Source organism: Aotus nancymaae, unplaced genomic scaffold, assembly GCF_030222135.1.
Source record: "Aotus nancymaae isolate 86718 unplaced genomic scaffold, 86718_ANA_hifiasm-v0.15.2.pri h1tg000077l, whole genome shotgun sequence".
In the NCBI taxonomy this organism is placed as follows: Eukaryota; Metazoa; Chordata; class Mammalia; order Primates; family Aotidae; genus Aotus; species Aotus nancymaae.
In genome coordinates, this window is record NW_026988492.1 from 8,285,301 (window position 1) to 8,304,807 (window position 19,507).

The 19,507-nt window shown below is 41.2% G+C and overlaps 2 protein-coding genes and 1 pseudogene across 7 annotated transcripts in view; 2 read left to right on the forward strand and 1 right to left on the reverse strand.

Moving 5' to 3' along the window:
- ACBD5 (acyl-CoA binding domain containing 5) overlaps positions 1 to 14,989 on the forward strand; it is a 50,488-nt gene extending 35,499 nt beyond the window's left edge. For 4 of the 5 annotated variants that reach the window (XM_064368575.1, XM_064368573.1, XM_064368571.1 and 1 more), the window contains 3 exons: positions 128 to 178; positions 498 to 607; positions 11,276 to 14,989. In XM_064368575.1, the coding sequence (XP_064224645.1) occupies positions 128 to 178; positions 498 to 607; positions 11,276 to 11,306 (192 nt within the window). In that variant the 3' untranslated portion in view covers positions 11,307 to 14,989. Of the gene's footprint in view, positions 1 to 127; positions 179 to 497; positions 608 to 8,312; positions 10,852 to 11,275 lie in introns of those variants that run through there. The other variant, XM_012437794.3, reaches the window with a different exon arrangement.
- Positions 11,924 to 12,045, forward strand: LOC135271403 (U2 spliceosomal RNA; annotated as a pseudogene).
- The window catches only part of MASTL (microtubule associated serine/threonine kinase like), a 38,733-nt gene continuing 33,488 nt past the window's right edge, over positions 14,263 to 19,507 (reverse strand). For both annotated transcript variants that reach the window (XM_012437791.3, XM_012437790.3), the window contains exon 12: positions 14,263 to 15,433. In XM_012437791.3, coding sequence (XP_012293214.2) covers positions 15,276 to 15,433 — 158 coding nt within the window. In that variant the 3' untranslated portion in view covers positions 14,263 to 15,275. The remainder of the gene's footprint in view (positions 15,434 to 19,507) is intronic.

A 19,507-nucleotide genomic window follows, 5' to 3' on the forward strand; every position in this document is an offset into this window, starting at 1 on the left:
ACATAAAGAAAACAAAAACAACCCCCAAAACCTCAAAATTTCTGCCTTTTTTAAAAAGATAGGAAATAGAAAAATTACTGTGCTTTTTATTTTTTCAAGGCTAAGTCACTTCCATTTGCATTGACAGGCAAAATCGTCAACATCAACATTGCAGACTACTAGTCAGCCCACCTCACAGGTAAGACAGTTTTTTAAAAATTTAAATGCCAGGATTTCATATGTTACAATACATTTAGAACGTACGAAATCTTTAAATCATCCCAAATGAAAGCTACCTTTGAAGTTAAAAAATACTTGTTTGGTGTTTGTTTAAGTCCGAACTACTCCTGAAAGCCTGCTTCCTGAATTACACTCTGAAATGCAGAATATCTTCCTCCCTTCAGCAGGAGTGAGATTTGTTACTAATTTTCTACTTTGAAAATTATGAATTAGTTATGTTTTTAAGTTTAACATGCAGTATTGAAGAGATTGGTGACAAGCTTATTGTGTTTTCTCAGAGACCATCTTGGTGGCCCTTTGAGATGTCTCCTGGTGTGTTAACTTTTGCCATCGTATGGCCTTTTATTGCACAGTGGTTGGTGTATTTATACTATCAAAGAAGGCGAAGGTAAGAACAGTTTTATCATTTGAAATGGTGTGTAACTCTCATAACCTGTAGTAAACAGAGCTTTCAGTAGCAATTAAGGGGATAATAGGTCCATTTTATGGATACATTGTCACAGTGAACATTCTGTATTTATCCTGAGATGGAAACTCCCTTGGAAATGATATCTTGTGGATTCCTAGGTACTTGTTAGACTTAAAAACATTTTCACTTGAGAGCATCTGATGGATTTATACACCTTTGAGTTAGGCAACAACACAAAAGTGACTACACGCTTCTCTCTCTCTCTTTTTTTTTTCAGACTGGGGTCTCATTTTGTTGCCCAGGCTGGAGGGCAGTGGTTATTCACAGGCATGATCGTGTGCACTGAAGCCAGTGATCCTTTCCATCTCAGCCTCCTGAGTGGCTGAGACTACAGGCATATACCAATTAAAGGCACAGTGACTCACACCTATAATCCCAGCACGCTGGGGAGGGCAAGGCAGGAGGATTGCTTGAGCAAAGGAGTTTGAAACCAGCCTGGGCACCATAGGGAGACGCTGTCTCTATTTTAAAAAATTAATCAAAAAGGAATTTGGAGGTAACTTTATTTTTAAAATTTATTTTATTTTATGTATTTTATTGTTATTTTTTTTCGAGATGGAGTCTCGCTCTGTCAACAGGCTAGAGTGCAGTGGCACAATCTCGGATCACTGTAACCTCCATCTCCCGGGTTCAAGTGATTCTCTTGCCTCAGCCTCCCGAGTAGCTGGGATTACAGGCATGTGCCACCATGCCTGGCTAATTTTTGTATTTTTAGTTGGCTAGACTGGTCTCAAACTCCTGACCTCAGGTGATCCACCTGCTTCGGCCTCCCAAAGAGCTGGGATTACAGGCACAACCAACAGTGCCTGGCTGGAGGTTACTTTGAGGACCAGAATTCCAGTTTGGGATAACAAGATCCGTCAAATAGGTCAGAGAATAATAGATTGGAATCCCTGAAAGTAACCCTGAGTCTGTCCATGTTAGGAATAACCTGAGGCCAAACCCTTGGGTTCAAGAAAATCCTTAAATCTAAAAAGTTGCCAGATGCAGTGGCTCCTGTCTATAATCCTAGGACTTTGGGAAGCTGAGGTGGGTGGATTGCTTGAGCCCAGGAATTCAAGAACATCCTGGGAAGAAAGTGAGACTCTGTCTCTACAAAAAATTTAAAAAACTAAATAAAAAAATTAGCTGGGTTGGTGGTGCACACCTGTAGCCCCAGCTACTTGGGAGGCTGAGGTGGGAGGATCACTTGAGCCCAGGAGGTTGAGTCTGCCGTGAATCATGATCATGCCACTGCACCCCAGCTTGGGTGATGGAGTGAGACTGTCTCAAAAAAAAAAAAAAAAACAGACCTGATTTTAAATCCTTTTCTTTTCTTCTTCTACACATTTTTAATTCCTCCAGTGGGTTTAGTGCTGTACAGTGTTTTACATTTGAATATCCCTGGTAATAGGAAAGAAGAACCAAGCCTTTGTCAGATATGTAGTAATGCTGGATACAAGCAGCAGGGCTCAGTGCCACTAAGGGTTGATGTTTACATATTTGTAACGCATTTCAAAGTTCCTTTTCATGTTTCCTTTGTAGAAAGTTGGGAGTTCGAGAGTAGAGGAATTTGCTTAAAAAAAAAACAACCTAAAGCTTACTTTGGTTAATAATTTATTTTATGCTTAAGATGGAACCAGCTTATTACTTTATAAAACATTGAAAAAACAAACGATACTCTGCTTCAACAGTCACAGAAAATTAGAGTTTTTCTAAAATTTTTAAATGTTCCTTACTATTAGAAATTTTGTAAAAGGTTGTTCACTATTTCTCCTAAGTATCCCTTTTAGTTGTTCACGGATGTCTCTGAATGGAGAAACTCTTTCCTATTTTTAATTTTCTACTTGGTTATTATTGAACCTTTGTAGGTTTCTCACTGTATGTTGACTGTTTGATCCTTCCAAATTGCAAATTATTACCACTGTGCAACTTCATTTTGACAAGGCATAGTGTTTTTACCCATATTGTTTGCTTATATATATAATAGATGAACTGAGGTTGGAGGTAGGGCCATATTTGATATGGAAATAAGTTTTAGCCCTAAGGAGATTTAGGCATCTTTTAATCTCACATTGTTTAGCAGTTTGTAATCTGATAGTTAAAGGAATGAAGACTAGAGAGCAGTTGTATGGTTTGAAAGAGACAGATTCTGTGTTAGAGATGAAGAGAAAGGTCTAGAAATCTGATTAGAATGGGGAAAGTGTGCGCAAGTAGAGGGTGTGTCCTACTTATAAGGGGGATCATCCTGTACCTCATCCGCCAAAACAGTGTCTGGCACGTAGTAGGTGCTCAATAAATGTGTGTTGTGTCTATAACTGCATCCCTCTTTGGGCAAGATGGCAAATGGAAGTACCATAAAACATGGAAAAGCTTTCATTTTATTGAGTAACTATGCACGTGGACACAGACATACTAGGATATGTACGATAGATATAGGATAGTCCTATATGTTTTACATATGTATAGGACATATAGGAATATATACATATAGGACATGTATATATACATATATACATATAGGACTATATAGGAGGCTGGAGTGCAGTGGTGCGAAATTGGCCTACTGCAGCCTTCACCTCCTGGGTTCAAGTGGTTTTCCTGCCTCAGCCTCCTGAGAAGCTGGGACTACAGGAATGCGCCACCACGCCCGGCTAATTTTTGTTATTTTTAGTGGAGACAGGATTTCACCATATTGACCAGACTGGGCTTGAACTCCTGATCTCAGGTGATCCAGCTACCTTGGCTTCCCAAAGTGCCGGGATTCTAGGCATGATCCAGCTTGGGATATGCTTTTGAAAATAAATATCTTTTCCTCTAACATTAAAAGTAATACACAGAGTCTACTGTTTAATTTTTTTTCTAGTGTAGAATAATATAAATTTAAAAGTAAAAGAGATTTCTTAAGCTGTCACTCTGCAATGGATCAGAAAAACATTCTGTATGTGATAGGAGGAGCAGTACCTGCAGACTTCTTGTTCAGAAAAAGGCCCTGAAGCGTCTCCTGTGGTAACACCCGTCCCTGGTTGTCCAGCCTGACAACTCTGCTATTAAAATTATCCTTGAGTCAAATACTGAAAGCAGACTTGTTAAATCCAAGAGACTAAACTATTACTTTATTTATTTATTTATTTGAGACAAGGCGTCACCGTCTTGCCTGGGCTGTAGTGTAGTGGTACAATCATAGGTCATTGCAGCCTCAAACTCCTAGGCTCAAGCAATCCTCCTGCCTCAGCCTCCTGAGTAGCTGGGACTGTAGGCAGATATCAACTAATTTTCTTATTTTTTATTGAGATAGGGTCTCACTCTGTGGCACAGGCTAGTCTCGAACTCCTGCCCTCAAGACATCCTCCTACCGCAGCCTCTCTTGTACTAGGATCACAGGCCTGAGCCACCATGCCCGGCGTAAATTATTACTGTTACAAGAAAGGGATCCCAATCCAGACCCCAAGAGAGGGTTCTTGGATCTTGCATAAGAAAAAATTCAGGGCGAGTCCATAAAGTGAAAGCAAGTTTATTAAGAAAGTAGGAATAGAAGAATGGTTACTCCATAGACAGAGCAGCCCCAAGGGCTGCTGGTTGCCCATTTTTATGGTAATTTCTTGATGATATGCTAAACAAGGGGTGGGCTACTCATGCCTCCCTCCCGCCCTTTTTTTTTTTTTTTTTTGAGATGGAGTCTTGCTCTGTCACCAGGCTGGAGTGCAGTGGCTCAATCTTGGCTCACTGCAACCTCCGCCTCCTGGGTTCAAGCGATTCTTCCGCCTCAGCCTCCCAAGAAGCTGGGACCACAGGCATGTGCCACCACGCCCGGCTAATTTTTTTTTTGTATTTTTAGTAGAGACGGGGTTTCACCATGTTGACCAGGATGGTCTCGATCTCGACCTTGTGATCCACCCGCCTCGGCCTCTCAAAGTGCTGGGATTACAGGCGTGAGCCACCGCGCCCGGGCGTGCCTCCCCTTTTTAGACCTTGTAGGGTAACTTCCTCACGTTGCCATGGCATTTGTAAACTGTCATGGCGCTGGTGGGAGTGTAGCAGTCAGGATGACCAGAGGTCACTCTCATCGCCATCTTGGCTTTGGTGGATTCTGGCCGGCTTCTTTCCTGCAACCTCTTTTCTCAGGAAAGTCTTTATGACCTGGATCTTGTGCTGACCTCCTATCTCATCCTGTGACTTAGAATGCCTTAACTGGTAATCCCAGCACTTTGGGAGGCCAAGGCGGGTGGATCACGAGGTCAAGAGATCGAGACCATCCTGGTCAACACGGTGAAACCCCGTCTCTACTAAAAATACAAAAAATTAGCTGGGCACAGTGGCTCGTGCCTGTAATCCCAGCTACTCAGGAGGCTGAGGCAGGAGAATTGCCTGAACCCAGGAGGCGGAGGTTGCGGTGAGCCGAGATCGCGCCATTGACTCCAGCCTGGGTAACAAGAGCGAAACTCCGTCTCAAAAAAAAAAAAAAAAAAAAAAAAGAATGCCTTAACTGTCTGGACACGCAGCCCAATAGGTCTCAGACTCATTTTACCTAGCTCCTATTCAAGATGGAGTTGCTCTGGTTCACACACCTCTGATACTACTTTGAAGGAAAGGACGTTTCTAACCAGTTTTCTTAAGCAGCCTGCCCAGATTCCTAAATTTGCTATCATGTAATTTTCTTGGGGACACTCAGCCTTCAGTAGAAAGGTAATATATACAAACTGATTGGGAGTGGGGAGGGTCTCAGGAGGAACATTCTCCAAATGGAGCCTAAAGGCAGAAGGCAGTGACAGAAAACGTCAGGGCCGGGCTTCTGAGGAGAAGAAGGAATCGCAGCAGTGCAGCTAGAGCAGCATTCACCGTGGTGAGGGGGAAGGCAGAATTTACTTCTGTTCCCTTATCTGTTGTTTCCTGTGTCTTTTCTTCTATCACTGCATTTTGCAAGTTAATTTAAAACAAAACCAAACAGAAAGATCTCACTAAGAGCCCGAAAACAATTTTAAAGTTCTGAAGACAGTGATTTATGTTCATTCTGTTACATTAGAAGATTGGGGGTTCAGGCTGGGCTCAGTGGCTCGTGCCTGTAATCCCAGCACTTCAGGAGGCTGAGGCGGTGTGTGTCAGGTCAGGTCTCACTAGCTCTGGCCTCCATAACATCTGTTTCAGTACTGACTGAGTGGTTAAGTTAAATGTTAAAAGCCAGTGCCCTTATTCAAAGGCTGGAATGTAACAAAAGCCCACCAAGTGTTTTGCCTAGACCTTTCCTGGGCCTTAAAGCATGACAAAATAAGTAAGGAATTCTTAACAGGACCCATTTAGGATTAAACAAGTTTTACTGTGGGTCTGAAGAAACTCTTCAGGCCTCCACTAACAAGTTTATTGGGGTCTGAAGGAGCTCCCCTGACCTCTGTGATTTAGTAGGGAGGTAATCACCCCAGCACCCGGACCCATTTAGATTAAGTAAATGTACTGAGGCTCCAGAGGAAGTTCTTCAAGACTCTGACCTTGGTTATAGATTAAAATAAGGTAATCACTTATGTCTTTAGATGAATGCACATTTACACGTAGACATATAAGCTCTAGAAAACTGTGATTTTGAGTTGGTCTGGCGATAATTTCCAGGTCTTCTCTCTGTAACTGGCTGGCAGAAATAAAAACTCTCTTCCTCCCCAGTTTATCTGCATGTCATTATTGGGCCCTTAGAAATAGCAGCCTGACCCTCACTTTGGTCCAGTAACAGGTTGATCACTTGAGGTCAGGAGTGCGAGACCAGCCTGGGTGAAACCCATCTCTACTAAAAATACAAAAATTTTCCAGGTGTGGTGGTGGGCGCCTGTAATCCCAGCTACTTGGGAGGCTGAGGCTATAGGAGAATAACTTGAATCCAGGAGTTGGATGTTGCAGTGAGCCGAGATCGCGCCACTGCACTCCAGTCTGGGCGCGAGAGCGAGACTCCATCTCAAAAATAAAGAAGATTAGGGGTTCAGAGACCAAGTAATCTGCCCTTTTATAAATCTGCAAAGGATTGTGTGTAGTAATCTGCATCACGCAGATTCCTGATAAGTGTTGCTAACTGTTCCGGCACCTGCAGCTAACATTCTTGCTAAAACCTCACTTAGGCAGTTTGTCTTCACAGCCACCCACATCTGTTTTGTCTTAGTCAACCATTTCAATTCTCTTCCTCCAGGGGCCTGTTTTCTTCCTGCTGCCGGGAGCTCCTTCTGTTATGTGAAAGTTGATCTGACTATTTAAAATGTCATTCCTGCCAAAGGAGTTGCATAAGAGTATTTCTACAGAGAGGATTCAATCTGTTTTGAGAGTTTCAGGCATTTTGGCATCTTGAGTGCTGGGGAGGGTTTGTAGATTTTAGAGCAGAACTCAGATCATATGTGATTGTGTGTCTTGTGCTAACAAGCCCACCATTTTCTGATAGCTCATTCACTCTTCCGTCTTTGAAACCATCACATTGCATATATGCAAGTTTGGGGTTCATATATCTCTTCCTCCCCTACGACCTAAAAGAGGCAGGCTCTCTTGAGGCCTGAGAGCCTGCCTCATTTATCCTTGAATCCCCAGGGCCTGGCACAGAGCCTGGAAACTAATGGAAACATAATCTGTGTTGATTAAATGAATAGTCCAGGTTGTACATCTATCACCCTCTTATAGTTTTGTTAAGCATTTGTTTCACAGCTTTTCTATTTTGATAAAATTATGAAATTATTTCCACAAATCTTAATTGTATAAGCCAACCAGAAAAGGATAAGAATCTCGAAGAGAGGAGAAATGTACATTTAAATTATTTATTAAAAACTGGGGTCGGGCACAGTGGCTCACACCTGTAATCCCAGCACTTTGGGAGTCTAAGGCGGGTGGATTGCCTGAGGTCAGGAGTTCAAGACCAGCCTGGCCAATGTGGTGAAACCCTGCCTTTACTAAAAATGCAAAAAAAAAAAAAAAAAAAAAATTAGCTGGGCGTGGTGGCGCATGTCTGTAATCCCAGCTACTCGAAAAGCTGAGGTAAGAGAATTGCTTGAACCTGGGAGGCGGAGGTTGCAGTGAGCTGAGATCAGGCCACTGCACTCCAGCCTGGGCGACAGAGTGAGACTCCATCTCAAAAATAAAAATAAAAATAAAAAAATTGGCCAGGATGGCTGGGCGCGGTGGCTCACGCCTGTAATCTCAGCACTTTGGGAGGCTGAGGTGGGTGAATCACCTGAGGTCAGGAGTTCAAGACCAGCCTGGCCAACATGGCAAAACCTTGTCTCTACTAAAAATATAAAAATTAGCTGAGTGTAGTAGCACGTGCCTGTAATGCCAGCTACTCAAGAGGCTGAGGCAGGAGAATCGCTTGAACCTGGGAGGCGGAGGTTGCAGTGAGCCGAGATGGCGCCATTACACTCCATCCTGGGCGACAGAGTAAGACTTTGCCTCGATAAATAAATAAATAAGTGTTTTTAAACTGTTTGGTAATTTAAGCATTTGTAATTGGATCCTTCCTATGAGACAGTAAATCATATGAAGTAGTTTTATAAAGACTGTTGGTAATTTTATGGTTTTATTTTGAATTTGAATGTTATTATGTTTATGTTATTATTATTATGTTACCATCCAGAGAATTATTTGCATTTATACTCACAGGAAACTGGTTTTTATTTTCTTTTTAAAGAAAACTGAACTGAGGAAAATGGTATTTTCCTCAAGAAGACTACTGGAACTGGATGACCTCAGAATGAGCTGGATTGTGGTGTTCACAAGAAAATCTCAGTTTGTGATGATTACATTGCTTTTTGTTGTCTAGTAGTTTGGTTTGTGTACATATACACACATACGTATTTTGCACTACACAAATGATAACATTTTAAGGACTAATATTGCTGATACTTGAATAATCAATCTCTATTAGGTTATAAGTAGCATACATAAATTCACCCTGTCCTTGAACTTGAAGGACATTATTAATTATCATTTGGTAACATGTTTACCTGATTATCTTCCATAGAGTAATATAAGCTGCTTTCAAAGGTACCATTGTGATAATGAGATCAGATTTATAAGTGAGTATTTTTAATTTTCCAAATTAAATACAAGAAAGAATGCAAACCAGGAGTGAATTTCAAGTGAGATGTAATTGACTTTATATCTTAGTCACTGAGTTGCCATGCCACGTAATAGAAAACCGCAGGAAGAATTGTTATATTCACTTTGTGGGCTGCCCATAATCTTTCTTGGGCATTCACAATTCTTGAATTTGGTGTTCAGGCATCATTATGAAAAAGTGGAGTCCTATGTACCAGGCTTAGTTTTTATAAATGATTTGCAGACTAGACATAACCCGCTGATGGAAATGATGAAGAATGAGCTTCATGTAGGTTTAAAAGTATATTCTGAGCCTATAGATGATTAGTAAGATTTTTATTCAACCATATACATTTATTCCTTTGTAATCATTTTTCTTTAAGGATATCTAGTGTCTGCTTCATAGGGTGCTTTGAAATATAAAATGAAAACTTATTTATACTGTTTTTACAGCAGTCAAAAAGGAAACACATGAAAATCACTTTTCTGCAACTGGTAAACTATACAGACTGGACTCTTAACCTCTTAGTGCCTGAGATTTTCCTTCGGGGTATACTATTTTAGATACACCTACTTCACAGGGGTATTGGAGGGATTTGCAAGCTAACAGGCCAAATGCTTCCATAGGAATAAGGCATGCCCAGCTAACAAACTTAAGTCCCTCTTCTCCACCTCTCTCATCTAGACCAAAAAGAAGACTGTAATTTAGATCCTTGAAGACTTTTCTTGTATGCCTTCCAAAACTTCCTGCTCACTTAGATGTACCTTGTGCTTTGAAGATTTCTTTGATTCAGTCTTTGTAGCAAATAATTTTTTTTTTTTGAGACAGTTTCGCTCTTGTTGCCCAGGCTGGAGTGCAGTGGCATGATCTCAGCTCACAGCAACCTCTGCCTCCCAGGTTCAAGCGATTCTCCTGCCTCAGCCTTCCAAGTAGCTGGGATTACAGGCATGCACCACCACGCCTGGCTAAATTTGTATTTTTAGTAGAGATGGGGTTTCTCCATGTTGGTCAGGCTGGTCTTGAACTCCTGACATCAGGTGATCTGCCCTCCTCGACCTCCCAAAGTGCTTGGTTTATAGGCATGAGCCACTGTGACCAGCCTGTGGCAAATATTTTTTAAGCATTCTCAAGATGTATGATGTTGGGTTTAGCATCATGTGTTCTGAGTGTTTTAAATAAGAGAGAAAGAATTAATCTGTCTTTAGTATACAGGGTGGTTGTTTGCCTGAAAAGTATTAAGAATACAATTTACTTTTCCCAAACTTTTTTTCTTTTTCTTTCAAGTAACTTTATATTTTTATTCTTTAATCCTATACTGATTAAAATATGTCTGTCTAAAGGGATCTGCTACTATTTGCTTTTAAACAATTGTTCCCTATTTATTTGTGAAAAAAATGAAGCAAGCAACTGAATTTATATGTAAAAATAACGTTTAGACCTGTGGATCAGAGATTATTTACTCTTTTTTTTTTTTTTGAGACAGAGTTTTGCTGTCGTTGCCCAGGCTGGAGTGCAGTGGTGCAATCTTGGCTCACCGCAACCTCCACCTCCCAGGTTCGAGTGATTCTCCTGCCTCAGCCTCCCGAGTAACTGGGATTACAAGCATGCACCACCACACTAGGCTAATGTTGTATTTTTAGTAGAGATGGGGTTTCTCCATGTTGGTCAGGCTGGTCTCGAACCCCTGACCTCAGGTGATCCACCCGCCTTGGCCTCCCAAAGTGCTGGGATTATAAGCATGAGGCATCACGCCTGGCCTCAAAGATTATTTTTAAAAATTAGATATCAATTTGGTATCAGAAAAAAGTGGTTTTTCTCTTAGTATATAAATAAATAAAATGCAAATTAGGAGTATAAGCAGTTGTGAATCATTACAAGCAGTTGGGGATACTAACTCCTAGGGATAACCATTTGTATCCTGTTCCAAAGTCTTATTTTGTAGTTTGAAAAGCACTTTGCACACAGTTCTTGTATATAAAAGTAAAGATGTAATTATAGGATATAGTGTTCCTGCTTTGTTTAATAAGAACCTCATTTAAACTGGACAGCTATAGTATTTTTTTAATGATCAACTTCTTTTCTGTTTATTGTAAAACTAAGTTAAAAATAAAAGGTTAATGAGAAATGATACAGCTTTTATTACTTGTCACTGTTAGCACATTGATTAGGTAAGAATTCAATGAGAATAAGTAGCGGTCACACAGAAAGTAATCATGACTCTCAAAGCCAAGCTATTCCATATAATTTGATAAAATTCAGAAACTGGGATGAAATTTAACTTATTTGGTCATCTGGTTGAGAATACTAGCAATCCAGTCAAATTCTTGGTTTCAGTTATTATCCCAAGTAACTGGCTTCCCACAGCCGCACAGTGAACCCTAATCAACCATCTTATTATTTGAGATGGAGTCTCGCTCTGTTGCCTAGGCTGAAGTGCAGTAGTATGATCTCGGCTTCCTGCAAACTGTGCTTCTCAGGTTCCAGTGATTCTCCTGCCTCAGGATTACAGGTGCCTGACACCACATCCAGCTAATTTTTTGTGTTTTTCATAGAGAGGGGGTTTCGACATGTCGAACAAGCTGATCTCGAACTCCTGACCTCAGGTGATCCACCCACCTCTGCCTCCCAAAGTGCTGGGATTACAGACGTGAGCCACCACGACCAGCCCTAATCAACCATCTTAAATACACATCTCTGGCCTTATGTGGAAAATTGTGAGAGGGTTTTGTGTTTTTAATACCCATCTATGACTTGTAACTTCTACAGAGACTGGTAAAAGTGATGTTAACTACTTGTATCATTTAAGGTATCAGTATTCTGCTGCATGTAGTAGAAACCCAATTGTGGAGGCTTGACCAAGTAACTGGGTCTTTTCCTTTGATATAAATCTGGAGGTCGAAGACCGGGGCCAGGAAGGTGCTTCCACAACGCCACAGGTAGACAGGCTCCTCCTGTCTTTCTTTCTCCCATCTTTAGTGTGTAGCTTTTGTCTTCATGCTTGCGAGATAGAGAAGTACACCTAGATCTAATGTCTGTGTAATAGGCAGGCACAGAGTGAAACGCAGAAGGCAATTCCCGGTTGTATTTTTCCATCTGATTAGGAAACAGTAACTTTTTTGAAAGTCCACACAGGAGACTCTTCACGTCTCATTGGCTAGAACTGGCTCTCATAGTTATATCTTTGCCTACAAAATTATTTAATCACTTCTCAGTCTTTTGGCTAAGATCAAGTGTAGTATGAGTTCTTATCAGTATAATATCTTTTTTTTTGAGACGGAGTCTTGCTCTGTTGCCCAGACTGGACTGCAGCAGCGCAATCTCAGCTCACTGCAACCTCCACCTCCTGGGTTCAAGCAATTCTCCTATCTCAGCCTTCCAAGTAGCTGAGATTACAGGTACCTGCCACCATGCCCAGCTAATTTTTTGTAATGTTGGTAGAGATGAGGTTTCTCCATGTTGGCCAGTCTGGTCTCAAACTCCTGACCTCAGGTGATCCACCCGCCTTTGCCTCCCCAAGTGTTGGGATTACAGGCATAAGCCACTGCATCTGGCCACAGACTTAATTTTTTTAGAACTGTTTTAGGTTTACAACAAAATAAAGTGGAAAGTACAGAGTTCCCATGTCCCAGTCTCCTCTCTCCTGGCCCCACCTGCACAACCTCTTCCACCATCAGCATCTGGTGGAGTGGTACATTTGTTACATCTGATGAACCAACCTGGATGTATCATTACCCTGGGCCTCATTCTTAGTGTACATTCTATGGTGGATATATATTTTAAATTTGTTTGGATACATATTTAAATTTAAAACACGTATCCACCATTATATCATAGAGAGTAGTTTCACTGCCCTAAACAATCCTCTGTGTGCTACCTATTCATCCTTCCCTGCTAACTTCTGGCAACCACAGATCTTTTCACTGTCTCTATAGTTGTGCCTTTCTACAGTGTCATGTATTTGGAATCATACAGTGTGTCGCCTTGTCAGACTGGCTTCCTCCAGTTATATGCACTTAAGGTTCATCTATGTCTTTTCATGGTAGTTCATTTCTTTTTAGTGCTGAATAGTATCCCATTGTATAGATGTGCCATAGTTTATTCATTCACCTATTGAAGGAAGAGTATAAAAGAATTTGCAGGCCAGGTGCAGTGGCTCACACCTATAATTCCAGCACTTTGGGAGGCCAAGGCAGGTGGATGACCTGAGGTCAGGAGTTCGAGACCAGCCTGACCAACATGGAGAAACCCCATCTCTCCTAAAAATACAAAATTAGCCGGGCATGCTAGTGCATGCCTGTACTCCCAGCTACATTGGAGGCTGAGACAGGAGAATCGCTCCAACCCAGGAGGCAGAGGTTATGGTGGGCCGAGATTGCACCACTGCACTGCACTCCAGTCTGGGCAACAAGAGCGAAACTCCATCTCAAAAAAAAAAGAATTTGTAGACATACCATTTTTATTTGGAGGTGTCTAACTGGTTTCTTGAATTCTTTGTGTGTCTGACAAACATCTCAAACTTAGTATGTTTACTCATTCTGTCCCTCATTCCAGTTCAGGATGTAGCACCACAATCGACCCACCTGTTCAAGCCAGAGTTAGGTGTCAAATGTGGCTCCTCCTTTCTCTCACCTGCCTCATCCCATATATCAGTAAAGTCCTGTTGCTTCTACCTCTAAAATAGGTCTTGAATCCAGATGGACTGGTGGCTGAATTTCAGGTGACTATAGCTGCACATGCGAGGTCTGTTAATAGTAAACAGTATTTGTAACTTTCCACTGAAGGCCATTGTCTTCTGCATTGGAAATAGGCTCACAGAACATTTCCCCAATTATTCAGTAATGTTTCAAGTCCCTGTTAAGGTTAATATCCTGGGTAGCCACTAAATTGGCTTGTTCCTTAATCTACTCTGTTGATTCCAACTCCCCAATCACTATTAATCCTGAACATACAGTGAATCATCAATAGCTCAGTTTAACCTACTCTCGGCCTTTTATTGTGGCAGAGCAACAATTTCAACAATTTGTGTTTGATTCCAAAACTTTTTTTCTTTCTACTACTGGCAAATACCATGAAAGGATAATAGATAGTTCTATTCTTTTTCCAAATTAAAGGGAAAGATGTAATTCACATTAAATGAAGTTTTTAATGGCTGTATTTTGAACATTTTATTAGAAGTAACCATTAAATCTAAGTCATTATTACTAAACCAAGATCAGTAAACCATTAACCCATGGATTCAGTTATATAGCACTAATTATAATGGTGTATCTTTCACTGTAACTGTTTTAATTTGTACATTTTGTCAACTGCATTATAACAGGGCTCTTTATTGGGATGGTAATGGAAAGTACAAACACTAAACCCAATGTGCAAAAGGAACAAGTTTTTTTCTTTCCCCCTAGAGACAGGGGTCTCGCTTTGTTAAAAAGAATGATGTTGACAGATTAATGTACCTGTGATAGTTATATTTATTAAGCAAAACACAATTATTTTTTGTTTCTTAAGGGATCAGTCTGTTTCTGATAATGTTGCATGTTTTAAATAAATGACAATAAGATGTAAATCATCACATTTTTTATGAAAATTGAACAAGCTATTCAAAGTGCTACACTATATTACACCTAATCGTTCCAGTACTGTTTTATTTTGAGACCAAGTCTCGTTCTGTTGCCCAGGCTGGAGTGCAGTGGTGTGATCTCAGCTCACTGCAACCTCTGCCTCCCTGGTTTAAGTGATTCTTGTGCCTCAGCCTCCTGAGTAGTTGGGACTACAGGCATACATCACCATACCTGACTAATTTTTGTAGTTTTAGTAGAGACAGGGTTTTGCCATGTTAGCCAGGCTGGTTTCAAACTCCTGGTCTCAAGCGATTTGCCTGCCTCAGCCTCCCAAAGTGCTGGGATTACAGGCGTGAGCCACAATGCCCAGCCTCCAATACTATTTTTAAATAAATACATATTGTGGAGCAAGGACCAATAGAAATCAAGGCGGCAAAACTGTATCATTAGTAAGCAAAAGCCTTAGTCTTTTTGTTTATTCCTTATTGCCCAAAGGAATTACTAAGTGAAGGAATTTTCCAGCTGCATTTCTTAGGTCACAAGTATGGCCTTAAATGATTGCCCTTGAGAACACAGCTTTTGCAGTTAATCATGTGCAAATAAATTACATTCAACTGAAACTATGATTATTTTGTTATTTTAATACTAAACTGAACAGTGAAATGAAATCAGAGGAGAAATAAAATGAAGCTAGTGGCTTACTTTCAATAGTGTCTTCTAATTTTATTGATGTTTCAGTTTTCATAAAGTGCAATAAACAAATAAATAGATGAGAAAAGCTTTGAAGATTTATATATAGTTTTGAGATTAAGATAAATTACTGACTATATTCCTTTCAGCCCTTTAACTTTGTGAAAGGTGTAACGTACATGAAAAGCACATTGAAGCAGGTAACATAATCTTTTCCCCCTTAGATCAATCTACTATTAACGAGTATATAATTATGCATGCTTATTCTGTAACACAAGGCTAGACTACAGGGAAAATTTTTGTGCTACAGACTAAATCCAGATACGGTCAGGTGCTGAGCATTATTCCTGGCTTCAAAATAGGACGTATCTGTTTCATCATCTGGCTGGGGAATGAAAGGCATAGTTTGATGCTGCAGATTTTCCCAGTCCACATCACTGAAGAGAGGATGACATTTTAGCTCTTAGGAAAAATATAAAACAAAACAGAACACTATGATATCATTACCTAAGTAAGTACTGCTTTACAATAATTATGATAAGAAAAGAATGTCTCACATATAATTTACCTTACTTTATTATGCCAGTTTTGCAGATGTTTGATCTGCCTTAACTTAGAAGCCTATCTTTCTCACTTTATTTTTTTTTTGCAGATGGAGTCTTGCTCCATTGCCCAGGCTGGAGTGCAGTGGTACAATCTTGGCTCACTGCAACCTCTGCCTCCCAGGTTCAAGGGATTCTCCTGCCTCAGCCTCCCAAGTAGCTGGGATTACAGGTGAGTGCCACCATGCCTGGCTAATTTTTTTTCTTTTTTTTCTTTGAGACAGAGTCTCACTCTCTCGCCCAGGCTGGAGTGCAGTGGCACGATCTTGGCTCACTGCAAACTCCGCCTCCTGGGTTCAAGCAATTCTTCTGCCTCAGGCTCCCAAGTAGCTAGGATTACAGATATGTGCCACCACATCTGGCTAAATTTTGTATTTTTAGTAGAGATGGGGTTTCACCATGTTGGCTAGGCTGGCGTCAAACTCCCAACCTCAAGTGATCTGTCTGCCTCAGCCTCCCAAAGTGCTGGGACTACAGGCATAAGCCACCGTGCCTGCCCTGCCTGGATCTTCTTACAGAACTCCTGACTCAAGAGAAGACAGTGTGGCCTACTTTCTGCTCCTTGATCAACAAACCTTCCATGCCACTGGTCTTCCATGATGAATGCTCCAATTCTTACTCGAAGGCCTTGCCACCTGTTTCTATCAGCACACTCCTTAGCACTATCTATTGCCCTAGACAGCCTTAGCATGAAGCTCACCCTCTTTTAGCTTTCTCCCTTGCGCTGCATCCTTATGCTTCACGGTGATTTCAAGATATACACTGATGACATTTCTAACATGTTCTCTTCATGGTTCTTTGACTTCCTTGATTTCCCTGACTTGCATCTCTACAACATATTGACTTCTAGCATATGGCTACATTGGAAGCTCCATATCACAGAGCTGCTCTGGTTAGAAGATCTCAAGCCTTGCTCACCTCTTTACTGCCATTTCATTACCTGTCATTGTTCCTATTTCCTTCTACCTAGTAAAATGAAAATATGCTCTTTTGGGTCAGGTGTGGTGACTCATGCCTGTAATCCCAGCACTTTGGGAGGCTGAGGTGGGCAGATCGTTTGAGGTTAGGAGTTCGAGACCAGCCTGGCCAACATAGTGAAACCCTGCCTCTACTAAAAATACAAAAATTAGCCAGGCGTGGTGGGCTATGCCTGTAGTCCCAGCTACTTGGAAGGCTGATGCAGGAGAATCACTTGAACCTGGGAGGCAGAGGCTGCAGTGAGCCGAGATCATGCCACTGCATTCCAGCCTGGGTGACAGAACGAGATTCTGTCTAAAATTTAAAAAATTATTAATAATAATAATAATAATAAATCCTTCTTATGAGTGATAGTGCTTTTTATAATAGCAATCTGACTAATATGTTGCTTTAGGACACTCATATCTATTCTGAAATACTACTACAAGGACTCGATCTATCCAAATCCAATGTACGCTACCGGAAGTTGAAATGTGTGGGTGTTTATGTGTTTCAAGTAGCATAATCTAAGTCTGAAGTGTCTTGAAAAAGCTAGAACTGAGTTTCCAAATGTCTGCTCCCTCACTTTTCACAGGTTTCTGCTCAAATCCCCCTCTTCACAGAGGTCTTCCTGACCACACTGTCTAAAAAGAAGTCTCCTGCCATCACTTCGTGTCCTCTCACCCTGCTTTATTTTTCTTCCTAACATTTACCATTACATGACATTCTATTGTGCCTGTAACTGTCCACTGTCTCTCTACTAGATTGCAAGTTTTACGAGGACAGGGATCTAAGTCTAGTTCATCCCTAGGGTATTCCCAGTGCCTAAAGCAATATCACCTAGCTCCTTGAAGGCACTTTAGAGGATTAGTTAAATCAATGAGTAAACAAACTGGGCCAGGTGTGGTGGCTCATGCCTGTAATCCCAGTACTTTGGGAGGCCAAGGTGGGCAGATGGCTTGAGCCCAGGTGTTCGAGACCAGCCTGGGCAACACGGTGAAACCCCATCTCTACTAAAAATACAAAAATTAGCCAGGTGTGGCAGTGTGCACCTGTAGTACCAGCTACTTGGGAGGCTGAGGTGGGAGAATCGATTGAGCCCAGAAGGTTGCAATGAGCCAAGATGGCATCACTGCATTCCAGCCTGAGCGACAGAGCCAGAACATGTCTCAAAAAAAACCCCAAACCAAAAAAACAAACTGTTGATCTTATTATAGGGAACACCTAGAAGCTGATGCAAATGACATATTTCTGAAGCTCGTTTTCCTGAATACACCCTACTTGACATGGAAATGCATTTTGGGATATAATGTTTGTCTCTATTGTACCATACCTTGTTACAAAAAGGATTTTAGGGCAGCTGCCACAGATATTCGCGTTTCCAAATTAAGGTTTAATATACTCCTGCACTGTGAAAATTATTGAGTGGTTTATAATATACCAAGTTTGTCTTAAGCCAAGCTGGGACCCAGTACAATTATCAATAAATAATAGTATCAAAAATGAAGCAATAAGAAATTACAGAACATCTCTCTAGCAAGATTAAATAAATTTGTTAAAAAAATTACAGAACAGAGGGTTTCATAAAAAAAAAATTCCTGTTATTTCCTTAACTTCATGAGGCTTTGAAAAACCCAAGACACGGGCTAGGAGCGGTGGCTCATGCCTGTAATCCCAGCACTTTGGGAGGCTGAGGCAGCTGGATCACGAGGTCAAGAGATCAAGACCAGCCTGGCCAATGTGATAAACCCCGTCTCTACTAAAATACAAAAAATTAGCCAGGTGTGGTGGTGCGCACCTGTAGTCCTAGCTACTTGGAAAGCTGAGGCAGGTGAATTGCTTGAACCTGGGAAGTGGAGGTTGCAGTGAGTTGAGGTCACACTATTGCACTCCAGCCTGGTGACGAAGCAAGACTGCTTCTCAAAAAAAAGAAAAAAGAAAAAAAAAAAAGGAAAAACCCCCAGACACTAAGAAGATAAGATTGTTTTAGGACAGGTGTGGGTAGCTCATGCCTGTAATCCCATCATTTTGGGAGGCTGATGTGGGAGGATCCTTTGAGCCCAGGATTTTAAGACCAGCCTGAGCAACATACTAAGACCCTGTCTCTAAATAAATAAATAGCAATAATAATATATGTACAAACAAACAAAAAAAATGAGGTAAGACTGTTTTAGATACTTGCTTGAGATTAATACATTTTTTTTTGAGTCAGAGTCTCACTTTGTTGCCCAGGCTGGAATACAGTGGTGCAAACATGGCTCACTGTAGCCTCGACCACCGCACTCAAGCAATCTTCCCGCCTATGCCCAAGTAGCTGGAACTACAAGTGCACACTGCCATGCCTGGCTAATTTTTGTAGAGACAGACTTTCACCATGTTGCCCAGGCTGGTGATAAACTCCTGAGCTCAAACAGTTGCCAGCTTCAGCTTCCCACAGTGGTAGGACTGTAGGCATGAGCCACCACACCCACTGATTAGTAAAATTTAATGCATGAATACAGTATTGTAATTTGACCACACTAAATTTTTTTTGCGCCTCTTCTACCATGTGATACATTGAATTTTCATGTAGAATAAGGACCAATATAGGGCCGGGCACGGTGGCTCACGCCTGTAATCCTAGCACTTTGGGAGGCCAAGGCGGGTGGATCACGAGGTTAAGAGATCAAGACCATCCTGGTCAACATGGTGAAAACCCATCTCTACTAAAATACAAAAAAATTAGCTGGGCATGGTGGCGCGTGCCTGTAATTCCAGCTACTCAGGAGGCTGAGGCAGGAGAATTGCCTGAACCCAGGAGGCGGAGGTTGCGGTGTCCAGCCTGGGTAACAAGAGTGAAACTCTGTCTCAAAAAAAAAAAAGAATAAGGACCAATATATCAATGCATACCTAGAGGGAAGAAATAAATTATCTTTGTACCAATTTAGTAGTCAGCTTATCTGTAGTATTATATTGGAACTTAATATTTTTGTAAATA